Consider the following 23,487-nt stretch of genomic DNA (forward strand, 5'->3'; position numbering starts at 1 on the left):
AGCCACCGCCCCAGATGTCAACAAAAACGGAATAGATATATATATATGTTAAAAATTTCCAATAGTCACTATTCACAATAGTCACTATGCGAGATTACTATGCAGAAATACTATGCAAGTTCACTATTGAGATACACTATTTAAAAGTATTATTCACAGTAGGACCCACCGAGTACTATTTACAAACGAGTCCCACCATCAGTAGGTCCCACATCAGCGGGCCCCACACCCGCAGGTCCCACATCAGCGGGCCCCACGACCAGCGGGTCCTACCACCAGCGGGACCCATCCCTAGTGGAAACGAAAATATCATCGCACCGACGAAAATAATAATAAAAAAATGCAAAAATACTATTGACCGACAAAATTAATAATAAAAAAATATTATTAACTATGCAAAATACTGTTAACCGACGAAAATAATAATTTAAAATAGTAAATAGTTTTTACTATGCAAAAGTACTATGCAAAAATACTATTGACCGACAGAAATAATAATTTAAAATAGTAAATAGTCTTTACTATGCAAAAAGTACTATGCAAAAAAATGTCTATAAATAGAGGAGGAGGAGGAGAAGAAAAGGAGAAGAGAAGAGAAGAGAAGAGAAGAGAGAGAGAGAGAGAGAGAGAGGAAGAGAAGAGAAGAAAGAGAAAGAGGAAGAGAGAGAGAAGAAGGAAAAAGAAAATCCACTACCAAGTAAGTCTTTTATAATAGTCTCTCTTTCATGGTTGGTTCTACCACCTAAAATTATTTGAAAGCAATGATCTCTTTCAATGGTTGGTTCTACCACCTAAATTATTTAATGATCTCTTTCATGGTTGGTTCTACCACCTACCTATATTTTATTTGAAGTAATGGTTGGTTTTACCACCTATATGGATAAAGTAATGGTTGGTTCTACCACCTATATACTTAACGGTGAAATACTAGCATAGTAACCGTAAAGTAAACTTTATCAACTTATGGTGAAATGAATAGTGACATGATGGGGCCCACATGAATAGTAACATGCGAGGCCCACATGAATAGTAACATGCGGGGCCCACATGAATAGTAACATGCGAGGCCCACATGAATGAGTAACATGCGGGGCCCACATGAATAGTAACATGCGGGGCCCACATGAATAGTAGCATGTGGGGTCCACATGAATGGTAACCTATGGGGTCCACATGCATAGTAACATGTGGGGTCCATATGAATAGTGTAGCATGTGGGGTCCATATGAATAGTGTTTGCTAGGCCCCATGATCTTGAAATATGAATTTGATAACAAATAATATGGGGTCCACATGGAACATTATTTTGGACATAGATGGACATTACCTGGATAGAAAGGACACTACCTTAAAATATGAATTTGATGATAACTGTTAATTTTTGGGCCCACTTGGTAGGGAGGCATACACGTGCAAGGTGGAACCACCCTCAAATTGGGGTATATATATCTTTGGTGGAAGTTTGATATAAAAAAATGAGACAGCAGTATAGCGCCTCAAAATGAGTGTCTATGCCAAAACAGAACGTGAATATGATTTTATCTTCAGGATGATGCCCCTCACACCCTCACTTAGAGGCCGTCCCAATATATATACATCCGAAGTCTTTACAAGGCAGGTGATACCTAACTTTGCTCGTACGACTTTCAATGTATCCAACAAGAATGGTGAAGTATTTGATTTACATTGTTTCTAAGTTATTCTATATTATATGTTGAAATGGATTCAGTTTAAATTGTATTTATTTGAAATGATTCTGAAAATCTCGAGGAAAGGTAGGAAAGGTTGCTGGGCTGTATATGGAAAATTTCTCCTCACTATGTAGACGTGTTTTAAAACTGGGGAGGGCGTGGACCCAAAAGGGCAGTGACCCAAAAGGGCATGACCCAGAACCGGATAATAGCAGACAATATCTACATGGGTAGGATCGGGATTTCACATCATGGTATCAGGGCTGGACCTTCTATCATATTGGAAAAGTATTTGTTCAGTTTATTTGAATTGAATTCTGGTTTAGAAAATCTCTATAATTGGAAAAGTATTTGTTTAGTTTATTTGAATTGAATTCTGGTTTAGAAAATCTCTATGAATTATTATGTTGGAAAAGTATTTGAATGTTATTTGAATAAATATGGATCTTGATCTGCTGTTTAGATTGAACTATCATACCTGCTAGGTTACTATCACTCTGCTTGACGTTGATTCCTCCACCACAGGGGTTGAGGCATTAGATGGCGGAGCATTTGCAAATGAAGGAACCATGGGATAAGGGACTGTGTGATCAGAGAGTTTGTTTCTGGAGTCCTTGCATTTTGACGCCTTGCGTCATTTACCATGTCTATCAATACTTTGTTATGATAAGACATCTTTCAGTTGTAATAAGATTCTATCGTGGTTGATGCTTGTAAAAATAAAAAAATAAAAAAATAGTTACATGATTTTTGCTTTCTTTTGCTCGTAGCGACTCGTCGGAAATCGGGTCGTTACACGTGAGCTTTGGATAAAAGATGGGTCCCATCACTAAAAGCTTTGTTTCAACTCACAAAAAGCTAGATAAAATCCATTTTCGGTGGTTTCAGTCAGTTACACCAATCTCTCACAAGTCTAGAAAAAATCAATTTACTTAAGTGCCAAGAGACTCAGCAGTACAGAATGTTCAGACGGGTATCAGCAACAAAGTCAGCTAGATAACACATGGACAGCTAGGTGGCACATGAAGATAAGAGATGGCATAATGTTCTTTACATAAAATTTTACATTGATGATAGGCAATGCAACTTAATACCAAGAGCAAGAATGAACTCAATATATTGTTTGAAATTCATAAATGAAGCATCCGATAGCAAAGAAATGTACCGGATGCAAAGATATCTGAATACATTACAAGAACTCATCAGGTGGGAACCATCAACTACTCGGCCATTACAGTATTTTCAATACAAAATGATCCTTCAGAGAATCTCAATACATGTGGAGGTTAGAGTCATCCTGAAATCATGAAATTTCAAATAAACACTCAAGGTTTCTAAAGCACCTTCATATGGTAAACCAAATGCCTAGCTTAAGCCCCATATTAATGCTGATGTGAACTTTATATTTATCCTTACTAGCATATCACGAGCAAAGAAAGCAAAAAGCTACCAGAAAGAATACAAAAGAAAGCAACAATCCCACAAAATTTGAAGGATCATGTCATTACCTTACTCAGCTAAACACCTCAGAGAATTTTTCTATGACAAGTAAACCATAGTCGATCGACTCCAATGGATCCTTCCAAAGACGGTGTCTTAAGCAGTTCGGAATGACAGCTGCTATATCTTTAGCACTTACTTTGTCTCTTCCCTTCAGAGCAGCCAAAGCTTTCGCAGCCCTGTTTGTCACAATGTTGCCTCTCAACCCATCAACATTCAGTTCAGGACACACCTTAGAAATCTTCACGCGGTGATCATGATCGATCTGTACAGAAGAAAGGGAGCGTCTAGCCGAGGAAATTTGCTCTTGCAACTTCTCTTGCTCAGCCTTGTAGGAATCCCGAAACTCCTTAGGATTGCGATCAAACAGCGCTCGCTCATCAACAATTTTCACTCTAAGCTCAGCATCCCTCACAGCTCCACTTGTGCATGCATTCCAAACCTATCAAGGAGTTGCGGCCTCAGCTCACCTTCCTCAGGGTTTCCTGGCCCAATGAGGATAAAACGAGCTGGATGTGAAATTGAGATCCCCTCTCGCTCGACCGTGTTCCACCCAGAAGCAGCAGAATCTAGAAGAACATCCACCAAGTGATCATCCAAAAGATTAACTTCATCAGCATAGAGAATCCCTCTATTAGCTTTTGCGAGCAGACCAGGCTCGAACGCCTTGACACCTTCTGTGAGTGCCTTCTCAATATCAATGGTCCCACACACTCTACCCTCAGTGGCACCAAGAGGTAAATCAACCATGGTGATTTTGGTTTTCATAATGGAGAGATTCTCCCCTCTTAAGACACTTTCTCTAACTTCTACCACCATTGATTCGGGATCTTTTGGATCAGAGTTAAAAGGGTCACCGGCAACGACCGTAATTTCGGGGAGTAAATCCACTAAAGACCTAAATGTGGCGGATTTCCCTGTTCCACGGTCGCCCATGATCATGACACCGCCAATCTTTGGATCAATTACATTTAATAAGAGGCAGAGTTTCATACTACTTTCATCTCATCTTGTCCTACTATCGCGGGGAAAGGATACAGGCCGCTGGCTTTCCTTGGAAGCAAGCTTCTGGGCCTAAAAAGATTACACATCATAGCAAATTACACTAATTGTTCAAACCAATTCTTCAAAATTGAGCTCTAACTGAAGACCATCCATGTCTTTTAACCTTGAACTTCAGAATATACAAAAACTGTAAAATTCGGTAGTTTCGGGTAAAATTCGAGTAGCCAGTTTAGCAATAATCAACTACTTTTGAAAGGAGTGGACTACTCTCCCCAAGAACTCAAGAGGAGCTATTAAATGCGACCAATTATGTATTCCTTATATTCGCACTCGATAAATGTACCTTGTTTTTTGTTAAAGAGGTATAAGGATTTTCTTTTTCCTTTTTTCTTGTATATTGGTGGGCTAGAGGCAAGTTGCTATGCCCTCCTCTTATAACTATTTTTCTTTTAAAAGGAATTATATAATTAAACAGAAAATCAATGAAGAAAGAGAAAAATGTGAGCTAAATTTAGTAAAAGTTCTACAAGAAACATACTTGCTCGGTAGCCGCGATTTCGGTACCGACATTGGTGATATGGAAACTTGGTCTGGCATTCCTAACCCCAATTCCAAACCCTCCATTAAAACTCCACCCAAAAATCTGGCCTGTAGAAAATCAACCACAATAACATTTAGAAGGACTAGTAGATTTGGAACCCTTTTTGGGTGCTTAAAAGATTACTCTTTTATATGAATCACATTCAAATTCAGGAAAACGGTTACAGATAACAAAGTAAGACATTGTGAATAAAAAAACTACTCTTTTACATGAAATGTTTGGTTTCTTGGTTTGGGTTTTTTTTGTTACCTGGAATTGTAGGCAGAGAAGGGTTTGAGGGTTGTTTGGAGGATGCAGAACAAGGGAGATTTGAAAACAAGATGGATGCAGTAGAGGCTCCGAGTAGTCCAGCCATGAGCTCAGCCCCTTTGAAAATTTTCTTTTGTGATTCTAACGTTCACATGGTTTTGTTTTTGGATGAGGATAAGATGATAGAAGGGTCGATCTGAGTCTTGGGCTTGCTTCACGACTAAAAGAGGACTACTTTGCTAGGTGTGGCCTGGGTACCAAATGAGGTAGGCCCATGTCAATTTTATACTAGGACACAGTCCAAAGGGAACTTAGTTTAAATTTTCAATAGGCTCACTTCCTCTCCAAAGGTAAGAGAGTTTTGGTATTTTTGGTAGTTTTTTTCCCTACGTTTTTTCTACACTTTTTAGGGTGTTCACCTTCTTCAAATAACTAAACCATTCATCGCCCAGAAGAGATAAGAGACTTGGTTATGACAGTAAGTATGAGTGGGGCATACCTTGTTCAAATATCTAAACAATTTGATTGTTGGGCCCAGAAGGGTTCATGTTGAGAGAGATATAGAGTAATGATTGTACCGGTGTTTGGTTGTCAGAGGGTTTGGATCATCCTATGGAGATGATTTTATGTGCAAGGACCCTTTATGTTGGGCCCAATGAATGGTTTGGATTTTCAAACTCGGTAGGCCTGGATATTTTTTTTTTTAAATTACTTTTTATGGGGTCTACCTTTGTCAATGATCTAAACCATTCATTGTTGAGTCCCTGATTTAAAATTTCGGTTTCGGACCCCTGAAATTTCGGCCGAAATCCGGTGAAACAAAGAAAAGAATATTTTATTCAATATTAAATTTTGGCCGAAATTTATTAAATTAATTAAAAAAAAGGTTTTTTGGGTGAAATTTCGGAAAAATCAATTAAGAAATTTCGGCCGAAATAAAATACCGTTTTGGGTTTTGGTGATTTCGGTGTCGATCTCCACCGAATTTCGGTCGAAATTTAAAACCATGGTTGAGCCCACCAAGTGTTTGTGCTCATAGAGAGACGAGAGAACAGAGTAGTGGTTGTGATACGGGTAGGGCTAGTCTCACCAAAAGTTCATGGAGAGAGAGAGAGAGAGAGAGAGTTCACAGTTTTTTTTTTTTTTTTTTTTTTTTGTGTGTGTGTGTTTTTTTTTTTTTGACTAATAGGATTTTGAAGATCAGATAGAATGAAATCAAACAAAAGAAAAGCAAACTGTTCTTAGTTGAAAAAACATAAATCAGACATTTTTGAAAAGAAGGCTTCCATAGTTTTTTCTAGGATTTTAGTTAAGAATTAAGATGACATTTGTTTTAAATTTCTTAATGCTTTTATAATTCATTGCCCTTCATGTAGGCCAATCCTTGATCTTGAACAACAAGCAGAAAGTGATCAACTGTTCCTGATTTTAGCCACTTCTCACCCTCTACTCATTTGCGCCCTCTCTCAAGTCTCTGCTTCTCCCACCCGCACTACCCCACTCTCACCACTTGCCAGGCATAGCCTTAATGCTTCATTGCTTATCTGAATATGTGTTTTGAGGTGATTCCATGTGGGATTTTCGACAAGCAGCCTTTCCAAATCATCAATTTTGTCCGGACCTTGACTTTTTTCAAATCCTTCTTTGCGGCAAAACGGCAATGAATTAAATAATTTTATCCCTCCTGTCATCATATAGCTTCCTCGGATAGAGCTTTAGTCATTTGTCTAACCCAAAATTTGCCATTGATTCTTGTCTATATACCGATAATCAACAGTAATCAACAAATGTGAAGACCTCATCCGAATCTAGAACTTTAAGATCCTCCTAATCTACTTCTCCATTTCCAAATCAAAACTTTATTTATTGTTAATCTTAGTCAGCAGTATCACAATCTTATCTAGGAGCATTAAACCTAAAGCAATAAACTAATAAAGTAAACTTCACAAATCTACCTCGGATTTTATTAATGATTTGATGGATGACTTGTTTCTTTCATATTATCCCTTGGCATAGCAATAGAATCTGCAATGGGTTGTTGGTTTTCTTAACCAATAGTCCTGCTTTTTTGCCTAAACACTGTCTATTAAAACAATCACTTGCTCTCAGTTAGTGAATCTGGGGTTATTTTTGCTTTTCATAGCCCTCAATCTAGGGGTGCAACTTGGGTGGGGCTCAACCAGAACCATGGGTTTAAACCCATTTCAGCTCGGCTTGGGTTGGCATTTCCGCGGGTTGGGTTGGCCAGTTGGGTTAGTGTCGGAGAAAGCCAACCCTATTTAATTTCTGGTTGGGTAGGGTTGAGGGATTGGCCGGGTAACCAGAACCCGACCCATCCCCTCATTTTATTACTATTTTTAAAAATCTTCATTATTTTGATTTTTTTTATTTTTTTGGCCCCAAGCCCAACGTAACTCAACCCAACTCGACCTGACCCGTTTGGGAAAACCGAGTTAGGCGAGTTGGGTCGGGTTAGGGTTGATTGAATGATATCTCAGGTTGCGCTAGAGTGGGCCTCAACCCAACCCCAGTTGGCTAGTTGCATCCCTACCCCAATATAGATGAAAAGAAAAGATTACCAACTTGATAACAAGCGTTTCCAGAAGACATGATCTTCACCTTTTTATGTGATGCCAAGTGAGATGACGCTTACATAAGACATTATCTTTATTTTTTTACGTGATGCCAAGTGAGATGATGCCTACATACAAGGCTGTGATTTGGATAGGATTGATGTTGCTGAGGAGCCTCGTGGACAATGAGGTGTAGAAGAGGAAAGCAATGGCGAATAGGGATGAAAGGATGAGCAAGAGGCCACAAGGGTGGCTTTGCGTGAAAGAGTAATGCAATGCTAGGCAGCCTAAGCCAGTCCCATCTCACACCTTTCCAGCATCACATGATAAATATGGACAAACATCTATGCCTATCTGACTAAGCACCCTCGATCAAAGTTCTAATCTATAACGGGGAGGGGTGGCTGAGGTATCTTTTTGATGCCCCACTAAGATTAAATTAAGAATAGGAGTGTTAATTTAAATGGAACTTTGATGCTTCAATACCTCTACTCTCTAGCAAGTTCAAGGTCTAGCTGAAAGAGAATGGGGAGTTTGAAGACTATGTTGTGTATGATATTAGTCTTGTTTTTTGTCATGAAATCAGAGTCTCGATTTCTAATGGGAAGGGAGTTGATGAAATTCCAAGGAGTGGTAGTCGAGGATGCCAACGCAGTGCTCAAGCCAGTATCGAGCATAGAGAGGACCCCTGGAAGCGAATACGAGTCCAAGAGATTGAGCCCTGGAGGACCGGACCCAATACATCACGATCATCCTCCGTAAAGCATTACGCATAGCCTTTGTATCTTAGACACTAGAGAAGAAGTTTTGTGGGAGCTCCTCCAGACTTCATATCTAGTAAGATGAAGCTCTGTAATCCATTAGCTAGGATGAAGGTCAGAGAGAATAATAAGATTTGTAAATTTCAAATCATCTTAAAGTGATATTTCCACCCCTTTTTTGGTCTTTCGATCCCTTTTGTTCCGTGTGCGTCCCTAAGTAATTTTTCTAAGGGTCCGTTTTGATGAGGGTAGATGCCAGAGGGTAGACTATTTCTACTTTCCCTCCATCGGTTTACTCTTGAACTAATTTTTGTTGTTCCAGTGTGCAGGAAAGTCCTGAATCATGCAGCGTGGCCCACTTATTTCAATGATCTAAACCATTGATTTAATGATCATGTCCGTCGTGGCCCAAAAATCACTCTAGAAAATAATCCTAGCCCTCTCATCTTCTAGCTGTAAAATGGATGGCTATGATTATTTTCTTGAGACAATTTTTGGGCCACGATGGACACCATTAAATGAATGGTTTAGACCATTGAAATAAGTGGGCCATGCTGCATGATCTATTCCTAAGCACAAGAGTAACCAGATGGGGATAAATAGAGGGAGGACAAGGAGAGAGAGAGAGAAAATATATGAATCACCTCAGATTCACATTATGCGAGTTACCTTATTTTAGGGTAAGTCACATATCTCTGCAAGAAGGGTAAGTCGTATAACTTATGACCACTAAAACAACCACCACCTTCTTCGTAGGGGGTAAATGAATGTTTTGTTAACTTACCAACTTCTCCAAAGATAAATAACGCCTTTCTTCAGTAGCTTAAGCTTTTGGAGAAGTTGGTAAGTTAACATGTTTTACTCCTTATTTGCCCCTGGAACAGATCCACAAAGTCATTTTTGGCCTTTCCGTCTCCTTTGTTTTGATAGCCTGATGTTCACTTCATTATACTCTCTGGGAATTTAATAGCATGTACCATCTAATTGTAAAATCCCCTCCACTCTGTCGTTCAAGCAGAGGAAGGGAACAGTATTTTGGTCATTTCACCAAAAAGACGACAAGGAACGCACAAGAAAAAATAGGTTGGAGGTGAAAAAAAGGGCTAAATGCAAGAGCAGCTTTTGTACTCTAAGGTTCTGTTTCTTTCAATGTAAAATTGGACGTAAAATTGTTTTATGTTCACTTTTGCAACATAAAACAAAATTTGCTTCCAATTTTACGTCGAAAGGAATGGAGCCTAACCGATAAAAAATTAAAGAAGAGATTCATAGGCCTGTTCATTTTAGACTTTGAGAATCAGTTTTGAATCCAAACTAATTATTAGACTCAAAATTGCATTTAATTTTAAGTCCAATTATCAGTTTTGGACTCGGAACCAATTCTTAAAAGGATGGCGATAAATTCACTCACCTTTACCAGCTGTGACAAGTGCTAGTTGCACCCCCCAACCCCCCGCGCGCGTCTCTCTCTCTCTCTTAGCCCTGAACACATGGTGCGGCAAAACAATTGAATTGCTTATATCTTCGAATAAGGTAGGCCCCATCTCTCTTTGAGCAGGAATCTTTAGTGGGCCCCAACTATGAATGATTTAGACTTTTGAAGGTAGACACCATAAAAAATCTTGAACGCACTTTGTTCGACGATCCAAACCATTCATTTGTTGGGACCCAATGCATGGGCCTTGCTCCAAAAATCATCCTCCTAAGATGATCTAACTCTTCGAAGCATGGTCGTCATATTAGAATGGAGGGTTAGGATCATCCAATGGAGATGATTTTTGGGGCATGGTTTATTTACACTGAGGCTCGACAAGTGAAAGGTTTTGATCTTCCAACAAAGTGGCCCCAGTGAATTCGTAAGTGATCCTATATTTTGGAAAATACAATGAAACCCACCTTGTTTGAATATCAAAATCAAACCAGTTGTTGGGCCCTGATGTTTTAATACTTTATCCCAAAAATAATCTCCATGGGACGATTCTAACCCTCTAATCTGTAGATAAATTATACCACAGAGAAATTCTACTTATCAGAGTGTTAGGGTCATGGTTGGGACGCAACAAATGAACCTTTAGATTTTCAAACAAAGTGAGCTCAATTAATATTTTTAATAAAAATACACTTTTTAGGGTGTTCACCTTCTTGAAAGATCTAAACCAATCATTGTTGGGCCCTAATAAGGATTCTCAAGAGAGAAGAGAGCAATAGTTCTGAGACTAAAGATCTAAATAATTTTATTGTTGTGCCCCACCAGAGGTTCATAGGGAGAGAGATCAGTACAACTAAGGCCATGTTTGTTTTGGATTTTGATAACCGATTGAGAGTCCAAAACAGGTTAATTTTTAAGCCCAATAACCAGTTTTGGACCCACAATCGGTTCACAAAATCCAAAACATAGGGCCTGCGTGTATTGTACGGGTTCTACCGGTAGCGGCTTAGCAACCGGTAAAGGAACACTAACTTTCAAAATGTTTAATAACATTTGACCGCTATAAGCGTGTCACGTGTACGGTGATGAATGGATATTGATGGAAAAGGGAATTTTAGCCATAAACCAGTAAAGTTGTTATTTTGAGCACCACAATTGAACGGTTAAGATCATCCATCGACGTAACATTGTCAACGGTTACAAAAAGTCTAATGTGGGCCCTACTATTTAGTGGCCTATTATTTAACGCGACACATCCCCCTCCCATTTGGCATTTTGGCACCCTCCTCCTCAAATTCGACTCCACCGCCTCATCTAAATCCCCAAAACATACCTAATCTCTCTTCTCCTATGAAGCCGGAATTTATAAGGTAACAAAAAAACCCTAGTTTTTTCATTTTCCCATAAACCCTAGGGTTCTTTTTCCGATTCTTGGGTTTTATCTCCTAAACCCTAGCAGTTCCTAAATTCATCTTTCTCACCCCTGCCCCGTTGATTCTAGGTTTCTTTTACTGATTCTTTAGGTTTCACTCCTAAACCCTAGCAGTTCCTAAATTAGGGTTTCGTTTATCTTGCAAACGAATTAGGGTTAGGGATTTATCTTCTTTACATGTATGACGATAGGGCCTCACTTCCCAAATTAGGGTTTCGTTTATCTTGCAACACAACGGATTAGGGTTAGGGATTCATCTTCTTTACATGTATGATGACGGGGCCTCCGTTACCAAATTAGGGTTTCGTTTATCTTGCAACACAACGGATTAGGGTTAGGGATTCATCTTTCTTTTCATGTATGGCGACGGGGCCTTTGGTTGGGAGCGGTGGCGATGGTTCTCGCGAGAAGCACAGATGGACGACGGAGAACAAAGTCTACACCAGAAAATCATTCAACAAGCGCTCAAACCCTAATTTTAAGCCGCTTCAAAACCCGCTCTCTCAAACCCTAGCCACCACCCCCACCATTGATGGCAATTCGTCTCAGCCCCAGCCGCTCCACCGCTCCGGCGCCACTTCCGGCGACTCCTCCAGTCTCAACCGACCGGTTTCCGGCAACACCCATGAGGAGCCGCCGCCGCCACCTTTTGGCAATGGCTCCGTCCGGCCTCCTGCCTTTACGCAGGTAGAGAACCGTGTCACCATTAGTCTCTCTTCTAGGTCTAAACAGGAGATTCGTGAGATTCGGCAAAAGCTTACGAATGAGCTCAATCAGGTACGAAATCTGCTCAAAAAGGTCGAATCCATGGAGACGCAGATCACTGGATGCTCCGGTGGTGGTTATGGCGGTTACAGCCAATCTCAACTGTCAGCAAATGACGGGATGGATAATGGTAACGGTAATGGCGTGAGAGTGAATTTGGAGAGAGTGAATTTGGAGGTCGCTTCGAAGGGCCCGCGACCACGACCGCCCCATCAGCTTAATGTCTCTGTAGTCGAGAACAGCCATGGTGGGGCCAGTGATATCTTGGAGAAGGAGAAGAGGACGCCCAAGGTGAACCAGTACTATCGAAATTCGGACTTTGTTCTTGGTACGGAGAAGTTCCCACCTCAAGAAAACAACAAGAAGTTGAAATCTAATGGAGGGGAAAGGGATTATGGTGTGGTTTTGGACAAGCGTACCAGTCAGTTTTTCAAGAATTGCGACACTTTGCTATCGAAATTGATGAAGCACAAACATGGGTGGGTGTTTAATTCCCCTGTTGATGTCGATGGGCTTGGATTGGTTGACTATTACAGCATTATAAAGCACCCAATGGACCTTGGGACTGTGAAGTCGAGGCTGAGTAAGAACTGGTACAAGTCTCCTTGGGAATTTGCAGAGGATGTTAGACTGACATTTCGGAATGCGATGACGTATAACCCGAAAGGGCAGGACGTGCATATCATGGCGGATCAGCTGTCAAATATATTCGAAGAACGATGGGCCGTTATTCTAGCTGAATATAATCACAATCCGAGGTTTGTAGACCACATAGCTGCCCTCCCCACTCCAACCCATATGACCAAACAGGCTCCTCCTCCTGAATTTAGAAGAACTTTGGATAGATCAGAATCAACATCACTCCCTCTTGATTTCAAAAGGAATCCCTCAAATTATACTCCAACTGGTCGGGTTGCTGCTCCAAAGAAGCCTAAAGCCAAGGATCCCCACAAACGGGAAATGACGTTTGATGAGAGACGGAAACTGAGCACGAACCTTATGAATTTGCCTTCGGATAAGCTTGACAACATTGTCCAGATAATCAATAGGAGGAATTCAGCCGTTAGCCAGCACGGTGATGAGATTGAAGTGGACATTGATAGCGTTGATACGGAGACTCTCTGGGAACTCGATAGGTTTGTGACCAATTACAAGAAAAGTTTGAGCAAGTACAAGAGGAAAGCAGAACTTGCTATTCAAGCTAGAGGTGAAGCCAAGCAGAATGTACAGGAAATGGTTAGCCTCAGAATCACACACACACACCCTCTCTCTCTCTCTCCCTCCGCCCCCCCCCCCCCCCCCCCCCCCCCCCCCCTCCCCTTTAATTGATGGGCTGGTGCCTAACACACATGATTGTTTTGAACTTTACAGGACCAAGTTACAGTCGCTGTGGAGGCACCCAAGGAAAATAAAACAGGTATACCTTTTGGAAACATGAGGAATATGTGCATACTCGTTAAATTCTGTGCTACTCATGAATTACAATATGTGCCTTTCTTATGATATGATTTTTTTGATATACATGGTGTACCGCAGATGAAAAAAAATTATCTTCCTCATTGCCCGTGCAAGGAGAAAGGCATGGGGATAATGCAAGTAGATCAAGTAGTTCAAGTACCTCTAGCAGTGACTCCGGATCCTCTTCAAGTGGTACTTTTTTAATCTGTATTTAACGGCAATAAAATTTATTATGGTTGCATGCTTGGGGCATCTGTCAAAACTGTGATGTCATTTAAAGTGTGGTCTTGTTGAAAGTTGGATTGATTTTTGGTTTATTTCATTGTGTTATACAGATTCTGACAGCGAAAGTTCGTCTGCGGGATCAGATGCAGCACATTCACCCAAGGGTTGAATGGGTTTAGTTTAGGTAGGAATAGATCATGTGGGAGTAAGCTCCTTTTGATTCTTGTTTTTGCATGACTATCATATATCATGTTCTCAAATCTCAAAACCTAGAATTTTATAATTGGCACCATGTACATCCATTGTCTGATTAATTCCTTACTTTTTTGGTCTGGCAATTAAAGTAAAGCATGGTTTTCAATTTCATGCTTATCGCAATTTATGATGTGCTTTTGCGATGATGATGTGAGTTTCCAATGTTTTACTATTTTTGGATCATGATTCTATTTAAGTTCCACAAATATCTTGTTTAATTTTTTATATTAAAAAAAACAAATAAATAAATAAACCTTGGAAAGGCCCTGTCACAAAATAAAAAAACCTTTGGAAGTAACTTTTGGGCCCAAATATGAGTGATTGTATTTCTCTTGATTGTATGAGTATGAAATTCATGTATTATGTAGAAAATATGGTTGAAGAGGTTTGTTTCTTGATGTGGACCATCCTAAGGGCCATATTCTAATTCTTTAAAGGCCCGTTTGGATGCCCGAGAAGATTTTTATTTGGATTTCTCACATTTGCAGCCCTCTTTGTGTTATGATTTGGATCCGGATCAAATCCTTTGATTTCTAAATCAGCATCTGACAGTGGAAAAAATAAGATTTCCAAATATGCTGTGGAAATAAGTAATTGGAAATCCACATATCTAGCAGATTCCTTAACCCTCTTTGCTCCTCAACCTCTCCACTCTAGTAGGAAGTACCCCCTTCCCTCTCTGTCTCCCTCAACATGAGCTGGCGGATATATTCATTTTGTATTCAAAACTGAATTCCAAATCCAAATGCAAAATATGAGGTATCCAAACGGGCCCTAAGTGTCAATTAGGTATCTTTTAAGATATTAGAAGGGTATCACAGTCTTTTCCCGTCAATCTCACTTAGTTTCTTCAAGTTCTAGGTGTTTACAATGTGGTCTCATGTAGTTAATCACTTTAGTTGTTAAGTGGCCACAAGGGCTCTACATTGCAACCTAAGAGAGTCGTTGTATTTGTTGGACTTGAAGTAGGTTAGTTTCCATGATGAGTTGGGACTTAGGAGTCCTAGTATGCAAGGTATTAAATTTCGGTTTTGGTCGTCATGGAAACGGTAACATTTTGGTTTCGGTGGAAATCTTGTAAAATCACATAAACGTATGGATACATCTGCAAATGATGAAAGTTTTTGATCTTCTAAAAAACATGTGCAAATGATGAAATTTTAAGATGAAACTTTGGGAAATGCTTGAATAAGCATGAATACATACTTAGAAACAATCACATCAACAACAAAACCATATACAATGGCTTAATCACATTGAACACCAAGTGACGTGCATTGTCGTGCATGTTTGAAGTCAACAAAGAAGTGTAAGAAAGTACAATGACCAATCTCCCCTCTGAGTACCTCAACTCTATGTTAATAATACCGCATGGAGTTGCGAGGTATTATTGGTCCCATGCCGATCTGACATCCCATGCATAAGATACGATTAGTTTGCTATGCAATTCAATGATGTTGCCTACCAAATTCATTCTCTGCATTAATGAAATGAAATGAAATGCAAATAATATCTTTCCATTTTTTTTGTCGTTTCGACTATTTCGGTCAAATTTCGGGAATTTCAGGAATTTCGGTCAAATATTAGGAATTTCGATCGAATTTCTGGAATTTTGGTTAAAATTTTGAAGAAATAATGGCATAAATGGAAATCATGTAAATTTTGTTTTGGTGGGGATGGAAATGGAAACATTTCAGTCACTTCAGGGAAATTTAAAACCATGCGAGTATGTTTGAAGAGTTCTAGTTTACTTCTAGTAGGGATGGTCAATAGTTTTATTTCAATGGGGAGTTAGTAGTTTAAGTATAATAGGAGTCCTACTTAGACTAGGAGTTATTTTGCAACAAGGATTAGGAGGTTTTTTTTTTCATTTTTTGTATGACTTGTACAGGCCTATTGGTCCTGAAAATAGCTGGATTTGAATAAAATTTGATGCTTTCTTATGTTATGCCTTTTTTGAAGTACAATGCTTAATATCATGTCCATATCTATCCTTAAACAATTATCCTTTTTTTTTTGAATGATGTATCCTTTTTTCTCATCTCTCTTCTCTCCCTCATCCATCAGTTGGGATTGTAAGCTACCCCATCTCCCCATCTTTATCCTATCTTATATCCTTTCTCCCACAGTTCCAATCTCCTCTTTCCTTAGATTCTCATTTCTCTTTTTCCCTCAATATCTCTCTTTCATTCTTTACTCTTCTAGGTTGGGTTTATAAACTGCCACTCTTTTCTACCCGTATCTTTCCTCTTTCTTGATTTTGATCTCTTTTCTTTTCTGGATATAGACCTCTTTTCTTGGCTTTGATTTCTTTCTTGATCTGGATTTCTGTATTGATCTTGATTCCTTTTTTTTGGAATGATGATTTTATTAATGAACTGCTGGATGACTGAGGTGATCAACATGCGAAATATAAACCAATTGAAGAGAATAAAAAACAATACTACGATAGGCATCTCAAACTCTCCCCAAAACACTCCCCATGAAGGCCCTTCTTCTCAACTCAACTCAGCAAAGCCTTTTGTCCCAAACTAGTTGGGGTCGGCTAGAAAAAATTCATGAAGGTAAAAGGAATCTACCCGGCACTTCTTGATGGAAGAAAATCGAATATTTGGACTCTCTCTCTGCTGACCCCTCCCTATTCTGGTGAATCCACCTCCAAGTTTGCTGTGCGCTAGACATGTCTAATTTCCGCATTCGTACCTTCCAACTTATCGCTAATCTCCTCATGGCATATGCAAATTGCCAAGGATATGGGCCCCCCTCCCTTATCCTTCTAACCACATTGAGGGAGCCTCCCTCTTGATTCCTTTTTTTATCTTGATTTTTTTCTTGATCTTGATTTCTTTCTCGTTCCCCTTCTTTCAATCCACTCTCTTTCTCTTTCTTCTAGGAAAAGTAATATGCGAACTCTAGAATAAGAAAGCACTACCAATAAACTCTTCGCAAATAGAGAACAATAGGGTTAGTTGGAGGGTTCATTTTCACAGAAATTTCTTTAATCGAGAGCATGACAGTGTGGCGGTTTGGCTTTATTTTCATCTAGCAGACATGGAGGCGATAGAAGAGTTTGGATTTGAGACACTAATGGTTTTTTTTTTTTTTTTCTTCTGATCATTCTTTCTACCAGTGCCTTCAGCCAGCTAATGTCTTCTGCAATCAGGGCATGGAGAGCACTTGCACCTCCTAGAGTTTGCGCCTTTTCATGGTTTCACGGACAACCTGCCTCAAAAAATCCTTACGGTGGGTCACTTGTGAAGTCATAGGATGACTATTATCAATCATTGTGCTTTATGCGTCAAGGCAGTCGAATCCGTTGAAGATCTCTCTATTCATTGTAGGCTGACAGAGCTATTTAGTCCTTAGTGTTCTTGCTTTTTTATTTGGTTTGGGTCCTCGTTGGTCACTTTGAGTTCATGTTTGAAGAGTGGTCTTATGCTCCATGGCCTAGAAAGGGTCCACACTTTATGGATCATAGCTTTGTTGGCATATATCTGGGTAATTTGTAAGGAAAGAAACAATCAAGTCTCGAAAGGGGTAGTTAAGAGCTACCATAGCATGCAACAACAAATTCTTTCCCTAATAGTGCAATGGCCCAATGTACTTCTAGATTTTAGTGGTATTGCTCTAAATACCTTAACATCTTGGGCTGAAGTGCGTCTGAACAAGATGGTTCCAAAGTGGACGCCCCCTAGCCCTGTACACCACGCCTCCTTCTCATGCTCCTGTCCGGGTTTTGTTAAGCTTAATTTTGATGGGTCCAGTTTGAGGAACCCTGGGTCGTCTGGTGTTGGGGGCCTTCTTTGCAAGGCAGGCATTTGGATGCCACCAATGTAGAAGTGCGGGCACTTTTGGCTGTTGTTCGATTGGTCGAGGTTACTGAGTTAGACCGTCTTATTATCGAAGGAGACTCTTTAAGCATGATCAGTTGGATGAACAACTGAGTGACATACCCTTAGAGATATGCTGTCGTGATTGAAGAGGTTCTTGACCAGGTTGCGGGGCTCTTGGTTAGCTTTCAACATAGTTGGAGGTCTGCGAATAATGAGGCTGATCGTTTAGCTTGAGCTAACATCAACATATGTTAGCTTTCAGTTATCTTCCTATCCTTTTTGTATCAAGCTATTGTCAACAGCTCTGTTATGGAGTTTTTTTCAATTATATTCCTATCCATTTTGATTTTTTTTTAGCTTGTATATTCATCTCGGTCCTTGGCGTTTGTCCGGTTATTTTAATAAATCTTTTTTTTGAATGGTTCTTTTAATAAATCTTTCCAATGCCACAAAAAAAATAAAATAAAATTATGCATTGGCTTGCCTATTTTTGTTTTCTTTTTGTTGATTGGTTTTATTGAACACATATTTTTTAACCGTTATCGTGCTAGGTCTACATGCCCTTTTTTGTTTCTTTAATTTTTATACAGTTTAATGGTTCTGACTTTTTAAATTTTTATGTTTGATTATACTGTTTAACTTCGATTTTTGTCCCGACTTTTATTTTTCTAACGACTTCATGCCCCTGTGCCAATTTTAGTTCTGTCCGGGTAAAAACTCAACCCGAACCTTGCTTTTGACATTTTATGGTTATTTTCTCTATGATTAAGAGTTATTTGATCAAATCCCATCCAAATATACTAGTCATGTATCAAAAACTTGTTGTGAAGGGCAATTCGATGGGTTGATGCTGGATTCACGAAAATTGGATTGTGTTTCATTCAAGCTATGGTACCTTTTTGCCCATTTTTTGTTATAGATGCAAATCATTTGGTCATCGCCTAGATTATGTTGTCATAAACACGTCTACAATGCTTCTACCCAATCAAAGCGTTCTCGTTCATTAACTCCAGAAAATCCTGTTATGTTTCTGATTCCCATAGCATATTGATTACGATTCATGGGTTGAGATTTTCCTTTCATATTCCTGTTATCCCAAGTAACCATACGAACCTAGGCTTTGATACTAAATTGATGTGAGTCTAGGCTCTGAAACCAAACTGATGTAAATTCAGCTATGATACCAAATTGATGCGAACCTAGGCTCTGGTACTAAACTGATGTACGAGAAGAAGGAAATGGGGAAAAGAAGGGAAGAAAGAATGATAACAGTTTGGAGATAGAAAATGACCATATATGAAGCTCACACTTCATAAAGGGCATCACATTCGTAAAAGAGAGAAAAAACTTCAATTTTTTTTTCATTCCATCATTGCATATCATCAAAGAAAAGTGCTTCGAGGCACATATGTACGAGAAAAAGAGAACTAGAAAATTCTAAAACCCTAAAGAAAATCCAAACAATTTTAGGCTAAAATGTCCTCTAATGACTTACTCCTTCCCTACTTAATAATTTCGTAATGCATGTGTGGGGCCTATTTAAACAATCATAACTCAAAGAACTTAATTAATTTTGTTGGAGAAAGATGCTACTACCGCCTCCTCCCATGACTTAAAATGACCTAAAAAACACTTAAAAAATTAGAATATGGGCCATAGGATGCTCCCCATCACTAATCGTGCCATCTGTACTCCGAAGAGGTCCCCCAACATCCGTAGGTCCCTGATTTTCCAAACTCGTACCATCAACGTTCAACAGGGGAGCCTTCTGAGAGCAGGATGATCCTCCTTAATCTTGCTCATTCTTTCTCCCAAGAGTAAAAGACGGTGCACTTATAAACTCCTATGAATGTCGGATTGACCATCGCCCATCACACCATTACCGAAATGTCTGCAGTTGGATAACGCAAACCCTTCTGGACATCCCTTTGAAAAATCTTTTGTTTTTTCCCATACAGACAAGCCATAGGGAAACATAGAGAAACACACTCCAAATAGTTGTACCCCTAGCAGGCCAAGGCATGAATATCCACGAATCAAATAGCTCAATAATATGACTAGGAAGAACCCGATTCACTTCCAATAAAGAAAAGACAAATTCCTGATCTCTTGGATGAATCTGCAATGAAGGAACAAATGATCCACCATTCCCCCTATGTCAAACAAAACACAAAGCGCAATGATTGATGATAATTCTATCACGTCTATCAATCGTAAGAAATTTATTAAGGAATGCAGTCCAACCAAGATCAATAATTCTTTGAGGGGCAGACACCTTCCAAACCCTTTAGGCCGAGAAAGGTTGAAGTGCGGGGAATTCTGATTGTAGAACGAGTTCTTTGTGAACCTGCCCTGTGACTAGTTAAAACTTCAAACCGATCTATCCTGACATCTATCCTGACCCTGTGATGAAGGTAGAGTTTAAAGTTGGACATGTAAGAAGCCACCAAATCAATTTTCCAAAAAAATATAAAAAATGTTTGATGAAGTTGTTCCTTCCAAACAATTCTCCCATTCTTTGGAGTCGTTATTGCTAATGAATTTATTGATTTCCGACTACATGTTGGTAAATCAGGAATTTTGTGTGGTTGACATAGAGAAGAATATGATCTTTTAGATCTGGAATTGTTGTGTGTGCTGGTGAGGATGGGTTTTGGGGAGAAATGGAGGTAATGGATCTAGCGTTTCCTTGTGGATTCATGCTATACTCCTGCCAATGGCAATCTGATTGGTTTTTCATCTTTTTTCTTGCATTGTTATGTGGATTAGACTAGGTGGTTGTTTATTCACATTCCCCTTTACTTTGGTTGATGAGGTGCAAAGCCTTGTGTTGTTAATTTTGAGGCGCAAATGGTCATTGGAGAATTTAGAGTTGTTAATTCCATTGCTTCCATCATCCTATGTGAATCTATGATAGCCAAGGGAAATAAGAACATGAAGGGAGTGAAAGAGACAAACAAGTAGAGATATGAAATAGGAAAGGGGAGAGAGATGGAGGATGTGAGAAGAGAAAGCTGGATTAAAGAGAGAGAAAATAGGAGAAAAGAGAGATAGAGGAGAAAAAATAGTAATTTCTATCTATCTTCATATAAATTTTCATCTCATGTCTGAGGTTGGAAGCATCGCTGGAGCATTAATGTAATATTTTCATCCTATGTCTTTCAATTTCAAAATTCAAGTACATAAAAAATAGTAATTTCTATCTATCTTCATATAAATTTTTCAAAATTTAAGTACATCAAAAAGTAGTAATTTCTAACCGTCTTCATTTTCATGCCCTCTTTTCTTCATGCCTTATGAAGATATGCCTTATGAAGATTTGACTCCGTGCTTGCTCCAATGAGGTATAGGTACTTTGAGCAATTGGAGGGGTTTGATGTAAGTAAATTGGTGATGGGGGTACTAATGGAGTAATAGGAGCAGGTTGGGAGCTCCATGAGCGGTTTCCATCTCTGCTGGACCGCTCTCCCTGGAAGCTCCTTCCTAAGGAGCGCCGAATCACGGTTCTGAGTAGTGAGTGGGGAGCGGCGCCCTGAGGGAAGATTCCTGCTTCTAAGCTTTTGTCCGCTCATATGCTTTGGTGTGCTGTCAAATTGAAATATAACCCATATTTTGCTCCATAAAATTCTCTATTAATGGGACACATCGGAGAACCTATCTATACTAATCAACATGAAATGAGATATATCGGAGAGCCTTTCAACGGTAACAAAAATGGTCTCAAATATCCTAGCTGTTCTAACTATAGGGAATACGTGACAATGTTGGGGGTTTCTCTTAATGGATTGACTTATCTCGTATTGGGTAATACAGGTTTAATGCAGTTTGGATTGGACAGGAAAGGAGATTCAATGCAGTGGTAAGAGGAAATGCCCTAATTGGCCATTAAAGAGTATCAAATTGGACAGCTTGACAATGAATAACCATTCTTGTCTTACCCGTCACACAAACTTGCATCAAATGATCCCCATCAACTATTGCTCATTCGTCTCCTCATTTGGATCACCTTCTATGGGGTTTTGCTAAATTGGTCTGAGGATTGAATACCCTAGTGGAGTTTGATTATTATGCTTTGTTTAACATGTTGTGGGAATGTATGTTTTTTTAATGAGTTGTGGGAATTTATGTTGATGTTGTTATTGATCTATACCCCATTTTATGCTCTTAAATTTTTGGAAGTCAACTTGTGAACCCTAGGATTGCGCCAATTTGGTATCAGAGCTAAGGCTCATATGACTGATCTTTGATTTACCATGAAGTGCTTTTAGGTAGTGTTGCTTCTTTTGAGGTAGTGTTGTTGTTTAAGATTAACAATGCGAAAATTCGTTAATTGGGATATTCTTGGAGCAGAACAAAGTGGAGCTAGCAGGGAAGATCATGGGGTGTTGAACGGATTGCATTCCTTCATTATATGTTGTCTTTGATTGATATCGTAGTGTCACCGCTAGCTCCACTAATTGACATGAATGAGATACATCAGAGATGAATGAGATACATCGGAGAACCTATCAATGGTAACAACGAAGGTCCCAAATATTCTAGCTATCCCGACTATAGGGGAATATGGGACAATGTTGGGAGTTTGACTGTTAATGGTTTGACTTACCTCGCAATGGGTCACACATATTTAATGCAGTTTGTATTTGACAGGAAAGGAGATCCAATGCAGTCCGGAAAGAGGGAATGCTTGAACTGGCGAGTAAAGAAGAATATTATTGAACGGTTGAACAATGGACAACCATTCTTCTCTTAGCTTGGGTCACACAAATTGTCCTCAATTGATCCCCCTCAAGTACAGTTTCATCGTGCCCAACCCGACGGGATTGCTCATTTGTCCTCTCATGTGCAATACCTTTATCATGGGGATCATTTCTATCCTCATCGCCTATGGGTTTTGCTAAATTGGTCTGAGGATTGAATACCCTAGCCGAGTTAGATTATTATGCTTTGTTTAACCTGTCTTGGGAATGTGTGTTGCTGTTGTTATTGATCTGTTGTACCCCATTTTATGCTTCCTAAATTCTCTAGAGTCAACGTGCGAACCCTAAGATTGCACCAATTTGGTACCCGAGCACCAATTTGGTACCTGAGCTAGGTTCACACAAATTGGTATCAGAGTGTGGGTTTACATCAAATTGGTATCATTGCTAGCGTTGCATCATTTTTTTATTTTGAGAAGGCCGGTCAAGCAAACCATAAGAAAAAATATCCAAAAATAGCAAATAACAAAATCTCAGGGCAGAAGAAAATCAAATAACTCAAGCTTCTGTTTCCCTACACCCTCCTTGGCGAGCCTATATGCGTCCGAATTAGCAGATCTTTTAACATGCTGAAAGACTACCTCCTGCCCTCCAATGAGATCCCTAATCTCATCCATCCAGCACGCGAATCTCCATGGGTGAGACTCACTACCTCTCAGCCAACCTGTAATGAATCGCCCTCTACTATGACTTTAGCCAAATCACGAGGTTCCGCTAACCTGATGCCTTGCAAAGCTGCCCTGATTTCTGCTTCATTAGAATCTGCAACACTAATGGGCTGTAGAAAGCCCAAATTGTAGATCCCTCCTCGTCTCTAGGGAGATCTCCATCACTGGCTCATGTGTTTTGGCAAGTTTGAAATGTGGCTCATATGATTAATCTTCGATTTACCATGAAGTGGTTTTAGGTAGTGTTGCTGCTTTTGAGGTAGTGTGGTTGCTTAAGATTAA

The 23,487-nt window shown here is 39.5% G+C and overlaps 1 protein-coding gene and 1 pseudogene across 3 annotated transcripts in view; one reads left to right on the forward strand and one right to left on the reverse strand.

Annotated features, from left to right (window-relative positions):
- Positions 1-2,596: 2,596 nt before the first annotated feature.
- Positions 2,597-5,275, reverse strand: LOC143891575 (magnesium-chelatase subunit ChlI, chloroplastic-like; annotated as a pseudogene). The gene is made up of 4 exons (XR_013255406.1): positions 5,047-5,275; positions 4,735-4,844; positions 3,200-4,265; positions 2,597-2,988 (listed from the first exon to the last, which is right to left on the reverse strand). The product of XR_013255406.1 is annotated as a magnesium-chelatase subunit ChlI, chloroplastic-like (transcript).
- A 5,805-nt stretch (positions 5,276-11,080) lies between these two features.
- Positions 11,081-23,487, forward strand: part of LOC143891577 (transcription factor GTE4-like) — a 36,866-nt gene continuing 24,459 nt past the window's right edge. For both annotated transcript variants that reach the window (XM_077396072.1, XM_077396071.1), the window contains exons 1-4: positions 11,081-13,242; positions 13,378-13,423; positions 13,543-13,656; positions 13,800-13,873. In XM_077396072.1, the coding sequence (XP_077252187.1) occupies positions 11,602-13,242; positions 13,378-13,423; positions 13,543-13,656; positions 13,800-13,858 (1,860 nt within the window). In that variant the 5' untranslated portion in view covers positions 11,081-11,601 and the 3' untranslated portion in view covers positions 13,859-13,873. The remainder of the gene's footprint in view (positions 13,243-13,377; positions 13,424-13,542; positions 13,657-13,799; positions 13,874-23,487) is intronic.

The sequence above is a fragment of the Tasmannia lanceolata genome, unplaced genomic scaffold (assembly GCF_043159265.1).
Source record: "Tasmannia lanceolata isolate RefF3 unplaced genomic scaffold, GAP_Taslan_0.1 ptg000015l, whole genome shotgun sequence".
Classification (NCBI taxonomy): domain Eukaryota; kingdom Viridiplantae; phylum Streptophyta; class Magnoliopsida; order Canellales; family Winteraceae; genus Tasmannia; species Tasmannia lanceolata.